We start from the raw sequence: 17,043 nt of genomic DNA on the forward strand, positions 1-17,043 counted from the left end.
TGCACTTTTACAGTACTTGGATATTCATTGACATATCTCTGTCGTTTTCTCTCATGCTGGCACAGCTGTCAGCGTTGTTGCTCGATAGAGATGAGGGCTTTGAAAAAGCCTGATATTTTCTGTTTTGACATCCGTTCCTGACGCGTATTTTGGCACTCAGTGAGGATTTTTTCCACTGTAACTTCGTCTCATTTTATTACGTCAACACAACAAAAGATGTGATGGGCTACTCATCACAGAACATGCAGGAAAAAAGGCACCCAGTTATTAATCAGAACATTTATATGGTTGCCAATGGCGATCTCATCAAAAATATAACTCGGAAATTAATATTTTTGGTCGCAAACGTGACCGTTTTAGTGGCAGTCTGGAGCCCTGCACTGTATGGCAAGAAAAAGACTCTTTCCCTTCTTTCTTTCACCATGAACTACACTGAGCTAATGAAGAGCAGATGAAGTCACGGCTGAAGAATGTTTTCTAGAGAGAAAGGAAGAGCTGCTCGAGTGCCTTCGACAAAAGGACGTTATCAAGCAGTCCACTAGAGCAGGGATTTACAAACTTTTTTGTACCCCTTTTGACGAAGCCCCCACAAGATTTCAAGCTTGATTTGTTAAAGCTGCTCTATTTACACTTGGCCACATGAATGTCTCCACAAAACAAACATAAAGCTGATCTTCAGTTCCCAAACTATTTGCAAATTTAGTTCACGTCAACGAAAGTTACAGATATAAGCTGTATTTTATTTATCATCATCTCAAATCAGTTTTATAAAGTCATAGACATTTGTAATGTCACATTTGTATAATAAAAAAAGAATAGTATAGTTAATTGTCTCATTGGTCTCCAATCGATTTTTTCTCCCAGCCCTAATATTAAATGGTATTTGATGATGATGATGATTTGTAGATACTATTTAAAGGGACAGTTCACCCAAAAATAAGTTGTTTCAAACCTGTACGAGTTTCTTTCTTCTGTTGAACACAAAAGAAGATATTTTCGGAGGATGTTGGTCACCAAACAGTTTCTGTTCCCCATTGACTTACATAGTAGGATTTTTTTTTTTTTTATGGGGGTCAATGGGTTCTAGCAACTGTTTGGTTCCCGGCGTTCTTCAAAATATCTTCTTTTGTGTTCAACAGAAGAAAAACTCATACAGGTTTGGAACGACATGAGGGTGAGTGAATGACAGAACTTTCATTTTTGGGTGAACTATCCCTTTAATTGATGAACCTTTCAAGTAAACATTTGCACTTGGTTGGTAAAGGGTGTTTTTACCAAGGGGGTAATCCAGCACCCCGGAAAGTCCCTTGGGTCTTTTTTTTTTTTTAAATATAAAAAATTGAGTGTTGTTTGGAGTGGTCCAAGACCTTATGACTTTTGTTGCACTTGAACCACAAATATAAACAAAAAATATTGACTGGATCCGAGCAGTTTATGTGGTTGAAATTGAAAAAGATTAAAAATCCTTCCCTCGCAGGTCAATTTGACCCCCTTAGGAATTAATGGAATGTGAGGAATGCTTCAAAACCCTAACAAATGAAACTTAAATTAAAACTAAAATTTACAGCAAAAAATATTTTATAATGTCTACATGTGTATCTGAATGCATACTGAAGAGATAAACTCAAGAACTGACTTTAGGACCCAGCGGAGCCGCTCATTTGCTTCAGTAGAGCTATAAGGCCATCTGGTTGCAAGAGTCATCAAATATCATGTTATATTATCTTTTTCCACATGGTCGGTACACCCAATTTAAGATATTCTGAGCTGAATTAATGCACCTCATAGGTGGCATGAATATGAATGAAAAATTAAATGATACTCTAAATATGAAACTAAAACCACCAGTAGGTGGCTTTTCATCAACTCATGAACCCCAATACAAAAGGATTAAAGGTGCACTATGTAACTTTTCCGTCCACTAGAGGTAATCTATTCAAAACAAAGGCGTAGTTTGATGACGGCACGTTTGAGCGCAGAATCTTGGGTCATGTGGTCTTCAGCTCACAGCCGGTGGGAAAGAATCGGGATAGGACTCGGGCAGAAATCATGTTGATGTGATGATTAACGTTCCTGTAGTGAAGCAGAGCAGGAGCGAGTGTTGTGGAGCTGAGGAACCGCTGGAGCGATTGTTAATAAGATGAACGCAACACACGCCTCGCGAGCAGCAGGACTTTTATTATGACACAGTCGCCGGCGCCACTTCCTCTGGTCATGAGTGTGAGGTAACGCAGCTCTGATGATCATATTAGACACATCTGAGTGTGTGTGTGATGTGATGACGTTACTCTGTGTGTTCTCTCAGCGGCTGCTATGACACTTGTTCACACTGCAGAGAGAGTAAAGCGTTTCTGCAGAATAAAACCGAGTGTAACAGATGTTATATCAATTTATTAATTTCACAAAATCTCTCCCTTTTATTAATTTACACAATTATTTTGTATTCTTTTAATATTATTTTCTGTTATTTGAGCTGTTTTCTATGTTATATATGCATTTCTAAACTGTTTGTTGTAATTGTTGAATATGGTACGTGTCCCCTTTAAGAAATTAGTTCCGGTTGCTTTCCTTCAGTTCGCGGTAAGCGCAGCTGGGGAAAGGCCAATGGTGAAACGGTGAAGGCCTGTTTTTCACGTGTCTTTTTTTATTCACCCAGAATAAAAAATGGTCTGAGGAATTTCTGTTGTCCGGTCTGCCTTAATTGCTAACACAACACAACGCAGAGCGACGATCCGGGTCACGGCACCATTGTGACCGATCTGGATCGTCGCTCGGCATTGTGTTGTTTTAGCTTTAGAAATGCATATATAAACATAGAAAACAGCTCAAATAATAGAAAATAATATTAAAAGAATACAAACTAATTGTGTAAATTGATAAAAGGGAGAGATTTTGTAAAATTAATAAATTGATATAACATCTGTGGAGGAAACCGAGGGGAACGCAGATATGATGTCATCGACAGGCCACGCCCTCACACGTCCCGGTTCATCGGGTAAAATAGCAATTTCTCACTTGGAAACATTTGGAATATTGTAAGTACTCAACTGAACAAAATATATAACACTGGCCTAGTGGTTTTCGGATATGTTACTGAAAAAATGTTACATAGTGCACCTTTAAATGCCTAACAATGATTTACTCACTATGACATCCACAAAACAAACCTTTTCCCCCTCCTTCTGTGGAACATTAAATATCATATCTACAATTTACAATGAAGAATAGCAGCACGAGCCCATCGCTGTTCACAACTATACTCCAAATACAACCACAACTGAGACTCACCATCCACCATCTGTCATGAACACCGTCTAGATCAGCTCGACTAGACCACTTTAGTAACAGTGACACCACACAACAGAGAACACTAAAGGTCTGCTCTCCCCTCAAAAGGGAAGGAAACGGTCACAACAAGTCTCTTTAAAGACACAGAAAAGATGAAATGATCAAGTAGAGGGGGAACAAAAAGAAGTAAACAGGAAATATTTGAGATGTTTGTTAAATAAAAGTATATGCAAAAATGTATAACTCATAAAAACAGTTGAAATGGCTTAAATTATTTTGATAAAGTAAATGTTAATACATGACTTACTGATCATATCTACAGTGTGTGAAGCAGCTCTACAGACGATAATAGTCATTATTCAGCTCAATTCAGTTCAATGTAGGCCTGTCGTAATAATCAATATATCGATATAGCGACAATATATGTATCATTTTTTGTGATGCAATATATCGCCCATTATGTTTACATGATAATGAATGTCACCAACATTTTACTCGATTGTGCCGTCATCTTGTATGTTTTCCGTGATGGAGTGGTTCTCGAGCAGTTCCTTCATACACAGAGCGGTTATCGACAGGTGAAAAAAGGCGTTATAGTGTTTTCCTGACAACTACTGACAGTTTGGAAGAATAAGCCCAAATGGACTCGATTTCAAAGCCGCAATCCCCTGTTCTGCTGCACATATGAACATTACGAGTGTTAAAGCCGTTTCACAAGGGAAAATATTTATTTACTATTTATTGTAGGGATGCAACAATACAGTTAGTCCACGGTTCAATACATACCTCGGTTTTTAACCACGGTTTTCGGTTCGGTTGAACCTTACCATTGATTCTTATTAAAGCTACTGTAGCCTATTCGTTTTTCAGTCAAGAGCAATGAGTGATTTTCTCTTTCTCTTTTGTTGTTGTATTAAAATTAAAGGGATAGTTCACTCAAAAATGAAAATTCTGTCATCGAGAAATGAATACAGGTTTGGAACAATATTAGAGTGAGTAAATAATGACAATTTTACAGGTGAACTGTCCCTTTAAGGACAGACCTCCGTGCATCTGATATACAGACACACGCGATTTTACTTTCACTTTAGACATAACTGACAGTGTTTATGTTAACCTTGTGTGTATTTGACAGTATTAGCGCAGTAAGACGACTACTTAGTCCAGTAATCACGTGTTTGACAGGCGTTTAGTGCGCGCGCTCGGAAAAGCGCATGTTAACCGCGCATATGTTAAATAATGAGCCGGCAAGGCTTTAAAACGCATGCAAATAATGAACTTTCTTGGTTTTGAATATATATAGTGTCCCGTGAGTATAACTCTACCACCAGGGCTCTACGCTAACTTTTTTCTTGAGGAGCACTTGTGCTCCTAATTAAAAAAAAATAGGAGCACAGTCAAAAATTTAGGAGCACTTTCTGATCAATAACACGTATTCCAATTATAACTTTCCCATTACAGGATGATCTTTGTCCCTTTAAATTAATGTCATGGGGCATTTTTACCATTATAAGAGCAATGTTTTCTAATCTTATTAAATGTATGCACCATCTTTTGTCAATTTCTTCATTTAAAATAGAAAAGTTTTTTTTTTTTAATGTTAATTTAAACAATAAATTCAGTTAGAGCAATGAGACACAACCAGACTGTTACCAATCAAATTAAATCAGCATCAAAAGTAGAAGTGGCGCAGAAGCTCTATCTGAAATGGTGTTTAGATACATTTACATGCAGCTCATGGGTAAATAATGTTGTATAAATGTTTTAAATATAAGTTTTTGAATTTAGAAATAGGCTATGTACAAGTTAAAATTAAACTTTGTTAAAATATTTTTATTTTAAATAAAAAGTCCATGCAAAGTATAAATATGAAAATAAAACAGCCAGTAGGTGGCGTCAAGTCTATGTGGGAGTCATTCATTCAGTCGTTCAAACGCAGATTCATTCGATCGAACCGCTTGGAGATGCACAACTGGTGTTGTTTTGATTTTCACGAAATAAACACTATTGTGGCTAAAACGTTGTTACTTAATATCAACTTGTATATTGGACTTTTGTACAAGATCAGTATCACATTTGCAATCATGCCAATACTCGGAGCAATAGCAGTCAGTAACTTTTGGCGCTCTGGCGCTTAAACAGAACTGCGGAAGAACACTGCAGCCGGAGCTACTTCTCTCTGTTTATGTCGAGTCACACAGGGACTGTGCTCCTCCACAGCGCTGCGAACCAAACTGGAATAGTCAGAATATAAACACTTATTATATGTGTACCGTAGTGATTCAGGGTAAGATAAAAACACGGTTTGGAAAATGGATTATTGATGTACTAACTCATATGCATCTAGTCATTTTTAAACACAATAAATGTTATGGACTGCAGCTGATAAAGATTAAATCAAGAACTCATACAGGAGCGTTTTTAAATTATTTTTTATTAATTCACTTTTGGTGGCATTTTTGCCCCAAGCCCCTGTTAATTTCCGACCTTGTTTATGATAATCCAAATTTGGTATTTCTAGTTAAGTTTGGCTGCAAAGAAACATCAGCGCGAGGCGTCTGCTAAGTGCATGGCCGCATCACACCCGTTTCACTCATAGACCGTGGTTTCACCATTTAATCTGAAGTGTAGTCCGTCGCACACGTTTTTTGCACATGCTCCGCTGACAGAAGGCATGAAAAGCAGTTGATTGCAGCACGAAACGTAACAGTTGCTCAGTCAGTCAGTGTTTGTAGTTTTTATTCCGATTTATAGGCTACATCTATTCATGTTTACAGTTTACATTTCACTGCCAGTTGTATATTGTGTATATAACTGTGTATGTGACAAATAAAACTCTTGAATCTTGAGAAGCGATCGGGTCACTCACACCGGTGCGCCTAAATCTTTTTCCGCAGTCGCACGCAGTAATTTTCAGGCGCAAATGCGCCTAAAATGGTCGCTATGTAGAGCCCTGCTCTACCACTAACGTGTGATGTGAATGTATGTCGCGGTGTTCAGTGTTGGGATGGAGGCAAATGATAGAGTTTGTAGAAAAATAATTAATTAAATGCAAAACCGAGAAAAAACGCAATTCACAAGTGCGTATTGAACCGTGAATGCCGTACCGAACGGTTCAATATTATATTGAGAATTGTGGCATCCCTATTAGATACATTAATTGTGGCATCCCTAATTTAATGCATTTTTTTATTTTTATTTTTATTTTTATTTAGGATAATATATATTTTACCCTTAATTTCCACGATCTAAAGAATTAAAAGGTTGTCATTTCAAAGTGTGTAGGTCTACTTGCCTTATTATGCTGTTATATTAGAATTATATATTCAGTGGCATAAATAGTCTTAAAATGACAATAATATCGTTTATCGCCATTATTTCAGGGACGATATATCGCGAAACAAAAAGTAGTTATCGTGACAGGCCTAGTTCAATGACAGTGTTAATGTTGCAAAGATCAACAATTCTGGTCTGGTCTGGATGTTTTTCACCTATTTTACAGTCAAGCATGTGAAAATGGTGCATCTAATCAGTTTTAAGTTATCTTTTCTCAACAAGATGCATGAACTGAGGAATCATTTGTGTCTGGAGCATTAAAAAGTTTGATCAGTTCCTCAAAGTATATGAAAAACACCAAGTATGTGCAATAGTAACAGAGGTTTGACTTCGCAAACACCATTAATTACTGATAAACGGTTTAAAGCCTTCAATCAATATTGGCATGTATTAAAAAGCCAGTTTTCAAGTGGTCGTGAGAGAAATGTGTGTTTACCTTTGTTGATTAAAGAGGCCCTCTCCAAACACACTTCTGCTGTACTCGGCCTCCCATTGGCCGCTCACGAGCGCTTCACACACACACACACACACACACACACACACACACACACACACACACACACACGAGCGAACGCTGAGGAGCTCTTAAAGAGGAAAAGGGAATGAGTGAGGAGGAGCACAGCAATCGGTTGCAGATTCTCCTCTGGAGACGCTTCGCCACACTAACACAAGTTCAGTGTGACTCGTCCGATTGAGGAAGTGAGAGAGTCTTTTCCTCTCTCCTTTATAACACAACGGTTAAGACGAGAGTGAGAGAAAGCTCAGCTCTCTGTGCCCACAACAACACCAGGTTCACACTGTTATCAGGAACTACATCGAAAAACAACACATTTTGGGCAAATTAAGTTGAAAAAATTAAAATAATAATTTTAGATTTGAAAAACATAAAATGAATGAAAATTAGAAATGTTGCCTTGGCCACTAACTGAAATGGTTGAAATCTGAAGTAGTAAAATGACTAAATTAAATAAAACTAAAACTGAAATTTAAATAAATTATAATATATTATAATAAACTATTTAGAAATATTAATTTATTAAAGAAAAAAAAAAAAAAAAATTGGATGTATGGATGGATAAAAAACAATGGATGAATGGATGATAGAACAATGGATGATGAATGATAGAACAATGGATGATGGATGATAGAACAATGGATGGATGAATAGAACAATGGATGGATGGATGGATGGATGGATGGATGGATGGATGGATGATAGAACGATGATGGATGAATAGAACAATGGATGGATGGATGGATGGATGGATGGATGATAGAACGATGATGGATGAATAGAACAATGGATGGATGGATGGATGGATGATAGAACGATGATGGATGAATAGAACAATGGATGGATGGAACAATGGATGGATGAATAGAAAAATGGATGGATGGATGATAGAACGATGATGGATGAATAGAACAATGGATGATGGATGAATAGAAAAATGGATGGATGGATGATAGAACAATGGATGGATGGATGGATGGATGGATGATAGAACGATGATGGATGAATAGAACAATGGATGGATGGATGGAACAATGGATGGATGGATGATAGAACAATGGATGGATGGAACAATGGATGGATGAATAGAACAATGGATGGATGGATGGATGGATAGAACAATGGATGGATGGATGGATGGATGAATAGAACAATGGATGGATGGATGGATGAATAGAACAATGGATGGATGGATGGATGAATAGAACAATGGATGGATGGATGGATGGATGAATAGAACAATGGATGGATGGAACAATGGATGGATGAATAGAACAATGGATGGATGGATGATAGAACAATGGATGGTTGGATGGATGGATGATAGAACAATGGATGGATGGATGAATAGAACAATGGATGGATGGAACAATGGATGGATGAATAGAACAATGGATGGATGGATGGATGGATGAATAGAACAATGGATGGATGGATGGATGGAACAATGGATGGATGAATAGAACAATGGATGGATGGATGGATGGATGATAGAACGATGATGGATGGATGGATGAAACAATGGATGGATGGATGGATGAAAATGGATGGATGGATGGATGATAGAATGATGGATGGATAGAACAATGGATGGATGATGGAATTGATAGAATTGATCCATTGTTCTATCCATCATCCATCCATTGTTCTATCCATCATCCATCCATTGTTGATAGAACAAATGATAGAACAATGGATGGTTGAATGGATGGATGGATGATAGAACAATAGATGGATGAATGGATGGATGGATGGATGGATGATAGAACAATGGATGGATGGATAGAACAATGGATGGATAATAGAACAATGGATGGACAGAATGATGGATGGATGGATGAATGGGTGGATAGAACAATGGATGGATGGATAGAATAATAGATGGATAGATATAACGTTGACAGACAGACAGACAGACAGACAGACAGACAGACAGACAGACAGACAGATAGATAGATAGATAGATAGATAGATAGATAGATAGATAGATAGATAGATAGATAGATAGATAGATAGATAGATAGATAGATAGATAGATAGATAGATAGATAGATAGATAGATAGATGTAAGATTTTTTCAGGGCTGGATGGGAGTGACATTTCATCAATGAATCAAAGTAAATTAAATCAGTAAATCACCGGCTGCACTAATGGCTCGTCAGCTTCTCCAATCTCAGGAGAGTTTCTGCTGTACGTCAGGGACTCAACAAACATGAGAAACCCTCCGTACTGCACTTTAATATAGCAGCTGCAATTCTGCTGAAGTTCTGGCGAAGGTTTCGACGCACTTCCTGTTCACTCACAGAGACGCAAGCCAGCTGATGACTTCACACACACACACACACACACACACACACACACACACACACACACACACACACACACACACACACACACACACACACACACACACACACACACACACACACACACACACACACACACACACACACACACACACACACACACACACACACACACACACACACACACACACACACACACACACACACACACACACACACACGGGCTAAGGAAACTATTTGAACATAAACAAATCTGATGATAAAGTAGAACGAGAACAAGAATGTACGAATAACATGTGTTGCTAGAACATTTAAAAACTGAAAATCCCATGTCGTTTCAAACCATATGTTTGATATGAATGATGCATGACTGGTTTCTCTCATAACAGCAATATTTAGCCCTTTTCTGCTTCCATTATATAGTCAAGAGCAGCATGAACTTCTGCTAAATATCTCATTTGGTGTTCGACGGAAGAAGGAAAGTCATGCTTTGGAACGACATGAGGGTGAATGAATGATAATAGCACTTTCATTTTTGTATGTCCCTCCTCCATAGCTGTAAACATAAGCATGCTCACACTGGCCTGAAGAGCTGAATCAGGCCAGAACAGAGACAGATTGACACAGATTCCTCCATCTAAACTCCATCTCCATGACCGTCGACCCGAATCTCTGACACGTCCACCGCTCATGATTATCACATTGCAAGGCTGATACTACAAGTCTGGAATCTTTCACAACTTTTGAAGTTATTCTCCCACATATTTTATTCAGCGTGTGTGTGTTTACACGAGTGTCACGTTTCTCTAGAGCCGCCTGCCCAATATATTATGTCTGAAAGCGAGATCTGAAATGCAAAGGGCTATTATTATTGGAAATGATCTCGTGAAAAACTTTCTAGTCTTCTGATGGATGTCTAAAAATAATCCAACCACTAAACCTCCATCCTCGTGTATTCTGACACGGTTTGATGAACTTTGATGTGGGAAGAGATTGTGGCCAGAGGAATAAAAGAAAAGAATGTGTTCCCAAAGATCATATTGCACATTAGAAATATCAAAACATGAAGCTTTTAGTTCAGTGTAGAGTGATTGTATCATATGGTAACACAACATGGTGTTTTATTCCACTATGCTCATTGAATATGTCAAACAGCAACAATATGTCGTTCACAAACATGGTAATATCATCATGGAACATATAATACACCATGACAACAACACACATGCTACTTAAAGCAAACATTTACATCATTTCATGTCCAATAATACTTATACACTCTAAAAAAAGATAAAAAAAGATGGGTTGTTTCAACCCATGTTTGGGTCAAATATAATCCAACGGTTGTGATTAAAAATAAAATTTAAATATTTAAACCAACGGTTGGGTTTAAACATATTTAAATATTCAATCCAACAGTTGGGTTTAAACATGACATTTAAATGTTTAAACCAACGGTTGGGTTTTAAAATTGTAATTAAAAAATGTAGACAAAAGGTTGGGTTTAAAATTTTTATTTAAATATTTAAACCAATGGTTGAATTTAAAATGTAATTTAAAAATGTAGGCTATACCAACGGTTGGGTTTAAAATTTAATTTAAATATTTAAGCCAACGGTTGGGTTTAATCATCAAATTTAAATATTCAATCCAACAGTTGGTTAAACATGCAATTTAAATGTTTAAACCAACGGTTGGGTTTAAAAGTGTCATTAAAACATTTAAACAAACGGTTGGGTTTAAAAATGTCATTAAAATGTTTAAACCAACGGTTGGGTTTAAACATTTTATTTAAATATTTAAACCAACGGTTGGGTTTAAACATTTTATTTAAATATTTAAGCCAACAGTTGGGTTTAAAAATGTTAAATGTCATTTAAATATTTAAACCAACGGATGGGTTTGTCCATATTTGACAACTACGTAATAAAAAACTAAATAGAGTGTATTATCATGGTAGTGAAAATACTTTATTACATGATATAGACGAATGATTACCATTTATACAAAAAAATGGCTATGAAGCCATTTTCATTCGGAAATTAATAGTACATTTCAACAAATGTTTACAAAGAAACGTCACACACCTCGAATTTAACGTGTAATTTTGAAGTAGAAAGACTGAAATAGTATTTTCTTGTAAAACTTAGTTCAATAACCTTTAACAACCAATCTTTTTTTACAGTTTGCCAATCTGTTTTCATGCAGTGCCGATGTACATCAAGAGATACCATGGTATTCAATCTTACCTGTCCTCACAGCGCATCGGTAACAAGTGGATTCGGTGTCCGGTTTGTGTGTTTTAGAGTTGTTCTCCACCCGTATCATTCCTGCGAACATCATGGTGGTTTAAAACCGGTAAATCCACGCCACTAGTTGCGGTAAGTTAAACTCCAAACGCCGCGCGCGCGTGTCATCCTCCGATGGGCGGCGCGTGCGCTTTTGCGCGTGAAACCGACGCCGTTCACTTTCCCAGAGAAATACAAAAAATGACTTCACACTTTCCACATAATGTTAGTCCGCAGATAGCAGGGTTGTCAAATAAGAAATCTCAATCGATGACGAATGATAAAAACAGATCCACACAAATGTCTGGCGACTTAAATGGCGAGTTTCCTGTGAGAGGAAACCGCTGTCGGGAAGCCTGAAGAAAGTTCGCGTTTGTGTCCCTCCGTTTAATGCGTATCAAATTCCTTAAGGTTCTTGCTATTTCCCGGGTGAAAAACGAAGCCACGGCACATGGATGTCAACAAGCGGACGAGAACACCGGATAACAGCCGCACTTTGTCCCGTTATGTGGCGCGTTGTGAAGGAGTTTCTGTGACGTGTGCTGGAATTTGACTCCTCTGATTCACACTAAAGCAAAACTCCCATCAGCGACATGACCGGCACGGGCTTCACATGTCATTACAAACATAACACCGGCATTTATTCGAAAAGAAATATGCACAAGCAAAACAAAACATTTCACAAAACAGAAATGTGCATAAGCAATATATAGCCATGCAAAATGATATATACACTCTAAAAAATGTTGGGTTGAAAATGGACTAACCCAGCAATTGGGTTGTTTTAATGGATTGTTTTAACCAACCGGTTGAGTTAAATGTTTGCTTAAAACAACCCAATTGCTGGGCTAAAACAACCCATTCACTGGGTTAAAACAACCCAATTGCTGGGTTATTCCATTTTCAACCCAACTTGGGTTATTTTTAACCCAGCATTTTTTAGAGTGTATGAAATGCACCTGCGGATCCTCTGTTGACTTCTTCTAAAAAAAAAACACCAAAACACACAAAATGTAAATCACAGAAGTTTATCAATGACACTCATACATGAAAAACCTGCTGGTTAACTGAAACTACACTCTAAAAAATGCGGTGTTAAAAATAACCCAAGTTGGGTTGAAAATGGACTAACCCATCAATTGGGTTGTTTTAACCCAGCATTTGGTTTGTTTTAACCCAGCGGTTGGGTTAAATGTTTGCTTAAAACAATCCAATCACTGGGTTAAAACAACCCAATTGATGGGTTAGTCCATTCTCAACCCAACTTGGGTTATTTTTAACCCAGCATTTTTTAGAGTGTATGAAATGCACCTGCGGATCCTCTGTTGACTTCTTCTAAAAAAAAACACCAAAACACCACCTGACTCAAAAACATGATGAAGAAAAAATGTAATAAATCACAGAAGTTTATCAGTGACACTCATACAATAAAAACATGCTGGTTAACTGAAACTCTAAAAAATGCTGTGTTAAAAATAACCCAAGTTGGATTGAAAATTTACTAACCCAGCGGTTGGGTTAAATGTTTGCTTAAAACAACCCAATTGCTGGGTTAAAACAATCCAATCGCTGGGTTAAAACAACCCAATTGATGGGTTAGTCCATTTTCAACCCAACTTGGGTTATTTTTAACACAGCATTTTTTTAGAGTGTATACAACATTTAGATGTAACCGGATAATACATGTCAAATATATGCTATATATTCAAAAAGACACTATGTGACTGGTTGGTTTTGCCTATAGGTATACTCTTAAAGGGATAGTCCCCCCCCCAAAATTAAAATTTTGTCATCATTTACACACCAAGTCGTTCATCACGGCACCTGTCAGTGGGTGGGATATATTAGGCAGCAAGTGAACATTTAATCCTCAAAGTTGATGTGTTAGAAGCAGGAAAAATGGGCAAGATAATTGCTTTCAGCAGATAATGCGCCGCCACAAAGCACAAATGCTTCAGGAATGGTTTGAGGAGCACAACAATGAGTTTGAGGTGTTGACTCCGCCTCCAAATTCCCCAGATCTCAATCCAATCGAGCATCTGTGGGATGTGCTGAACAAACCAGTCCGATCCATGGAGGCCCCACCTCACAACCTACAGGACTTAAAGGATCTGCTGCTAACATCTTGGTGCCAGATACCACAGCACACCTTCAGGGGTCTAGAGGAGTCCATGCCTCGACGGGTCAGCAAAAGTACGACCAACACAATATTAGATCATAATGTTAGGGTGTATATATCATTTACACAGTTTATCTCAGAGATTTTCATAGCTATCATGAAGTACGAACTGGAATAATAAGCAGTCTGGAATAATAGGACATCTGAACCGTTTCCCAGGCATAATGCGGACACACAGAGTGCTCCTGTTGTGTGTGTTTCTGTCTTTCAGCTGAACTGGGCTCAGTTTGCCTCGGTCAGAGGAACAGAGCCGCTCTTTGTGTTGTGCTGTATAGACGGTGGAAAGTCTCATTTGAGGCCTGAGCTCGACTCATAATGGTTTAATTGAGCTAAAGTGTCAGAATCAAAGTCTCTTACAGAAGCAGCTCAATCAAATTAACATCTGATCTTGTGACTTAAGTCCCAATGTGAACCACTGAACCAGCAAACCACGGCTCTTCTGGTGTCAATGGAAGAGATGCAGTTCCAGATTACAATAATCACAATAAACATGCAGACTTTCAGGTGAAATTCAAATTATTCATGACTTTCTCCTTTGACTTTTGCTGACAGTCAAAGTGCATTATCAGTAAAAAGGTAGTTGACCATTTTTCACATCGTTTTATAATAATACTAAAGTCATCGAAACTAAGAAATATGGCATATATGAAGAACTACCCCAGCTAACAGGAAACAAAAACGTTGTGTTTTTTTTAACCGTTGTACGGTCTTCGTTCGTTTGGGAATTACACCCTGGGTCTTTGGGGTCTCCACAAAATAACAAAACAATTGTTTTTCTTAAAACAAATATAATTTTACTCTGTTTATTAATGTTTTTACTCAACATCTGTGCCGTTTTTGGAGTATTTATAATATTTTTTAAATTTATATAAATCAATTGAATACATTTTTTTTTAATGGATTTTCACACAAAATCAGTTTTTATGTAAAATTAACTAAATTAAAGACCCAAATTTCTAAACTTTAATTCGTGGGGATAACATGGATAATTTGACATGGTTTAGTGTACGATTTTTGTCCATCTTTTGGAAAATACAGTTTTAAAATTAAAAATTAAAAAGACTTTTACCAGTAAATGTGCTATTTGACTGACTGAAAGACATCTTTTCACAAGTATTTTTCAGTTGGATTCATATCTAAATGTTATGAAATCACAATTATAACAATTAAAATTAATTAATTTTGTCAAAGTTTGGCATTTTTTTGTACTGAAAAAAAATCATTTTTTTTCCTAATGATGTTACATTATGATTACAATCAAACCTGAACAAGAGAAAAGTTGGAGTCTTTAGAGTTTATCATTTATTTCAAACGTCTGCTTGTCTTATAATTCTACAAATTTAATCTAGTTACTAACCAAAACAAAACAAAAAATAACAGAAATCAACAGTTATATTAGCTACATATTGAGTAAAAAATATACAACATGAACATCACAATAACAAGCAATAACAAATGTATCCCTGTGTGTGTGTGTGTGTGTGTGTGTGTGTGTGTGTGTGTGTGTGTGTGTGTGTGTGTGTGTGTGTGTGTGTGTGTGTGTGTGTGTGTGTGTGTGTGTGTGTGTGTGTGTGTGTGTGTGTGTGTGTGTGTGTGTGTGTGTGCATGATCATTTTGCATTGTGGATGTTTTATGCAGTGTGTATGCGTGTTCGGTGTTGTTTCTGTTTTTGAGGATGAATTTTGTCCATTTTCTGAGTGTGACTTTTTTTGTCACACGAACATAACAACAGATATCAATCCAATTAATTTTTTTATTTGTAGATCTAGAAAGTGTTGACCACTGTACAAAGTCTCATGCCATTTGGGCAAAGGGAAAACATTTTTTTTATTTGAGCAAACGTCCTTTGGGGTCAGAAAACACCCCGAAGACCCTATAAGGGTTTTAATGAAATGCTTTAGTTGGACGTTCATCCAACATTTTTAGCAAAATTCTAAAATGGAATGTTCCCTTTACTTTTGAATAACCAAGAAACATTAAAAAAACGTGAACATTCAGAAATAATGTTTTCACTACTTATTATGAAAGTTAGCAAAACATTGTTTTAGAATCATGTTTTTGTTTGCTGGCTTACAAAACATGTAACAATTTTATATTTACATTGTCTATATTCCAGCTCCAGGGCTGCTTAATTCAACCCATCATCCAGACCTGAGCGTATTCTGTTATATTTCCCCGTCATACTCTGATGTTAGCATGGCTGCATCTCTCCTGAACTCGAAGCCTGCAGTTACTCGAGACAGCCGCTGTGTGTCAGTATTGTACTTCATGAAGCTCCAGCTCTTTAATGGGAGTTGTGTCGAAATGTCAGAGAGAAAACACTGAAGCCTGAGAGAATATTATTGTGATGGTCGATGGAAACAGCTCAAGATTTTTAAAATGAGATTTTCTTTTTCTTTCACTCATGTCCGTTCTGGGGCATTTATATCCTTTTTTTGTCACCAAAACTTGCAAATGCATTTTTTAGTGACCTGTATTATTTATGGTCATATATTATGGTTATATAGGAATATATAATAAAGCGTTTAAAAGTGTTAGTTAGCGGAGTTCTGTCCTATTTTGTTTATGTTCACATCACGTGTCTTGATATGTAGCTAATATCAACCCCACTGCTTTTAAATATGGGTATCATATTATTAGTTTAAAACTATTTTTGAAAAAACACTTTAAAGTCCCCAACGATTCACACAGTGCAGTATATAGGGGATGGGGAATGATTCAGACAGTGCACTATATAGGGGATAGGGAATGATCAGACAGTGCACTATATAGGGGATAGGGAACAATCAGACAGTGCACTATATAGGAGATGGGGAACGATTCACACAGTGCAGTATATAGGGGATGGGGAATGATTCAGACAGTGCACTATATAGGGGATAGGGAATGATTCAGACAGTGCACTATATAGGGGATGGGGAATGATTCAGACAGTGCACTATATAGGTGATAGGGAACGATCAGACAGTGCACTATATAGGGGATAGGGAACAATCAGACAGTGTGCTATATAGGGGATAGGGAACAATCAGACAGTGCACTATATAGGAGATGGGGAACGATTCACACAGTGCAGTATATAGGGGATGGGGAATGATTCAGACAGTGCACTATATAGGGGATAGGGAACGA

The 17,043-nt window shown here is 37.2% G+C and overlaps 1 protein-coding gene across 2 annotated transcripts in view; it reads right to left on the reverse strand.

Annotated features, from left to right (window-relative positions):
• Positions 1–12,302, reverse strand: part of disc1 (DISC1 scaffold protein) — a 111,807-nt gene extending 99,505 nt beyond the window's left edge. The window contains exon 1 of one of the 2 annotated variants that reach the window (XM_079843597.1): positions 11,694–12,302. In XM_079843597.1, coding sequence (XP_079699723.1) covers positions 11,694–11,787 — 94 coding nt within the window. In that variant the 5' untranslated portion in view covers positions 11,788–12,302. Of the gene's footprint in view, positions 1–7,060; positions 7,314–11,693 lie in introns of those variants that run through there. The other variant, XM_079843598.1, reaches the window with a different exon arrangement.
• Between the last annotated feature and the right edge of the window lie 4,741 nt (positions 12,303–17,043).

The sequence above is a fragment of the Gobio gobio genome (assembly GCF_949357685.1).
Source record: "Gobio gobio genome assembly, chromosome: 18".
In the NCBI taxonomy this organism is placed as follows: domain Eukaryota; kingdom Metazoa; phylum Chordata; class Actinopteri; order Cypriniformes; family Gobionidae; genus Gobio; species Gobio gobio.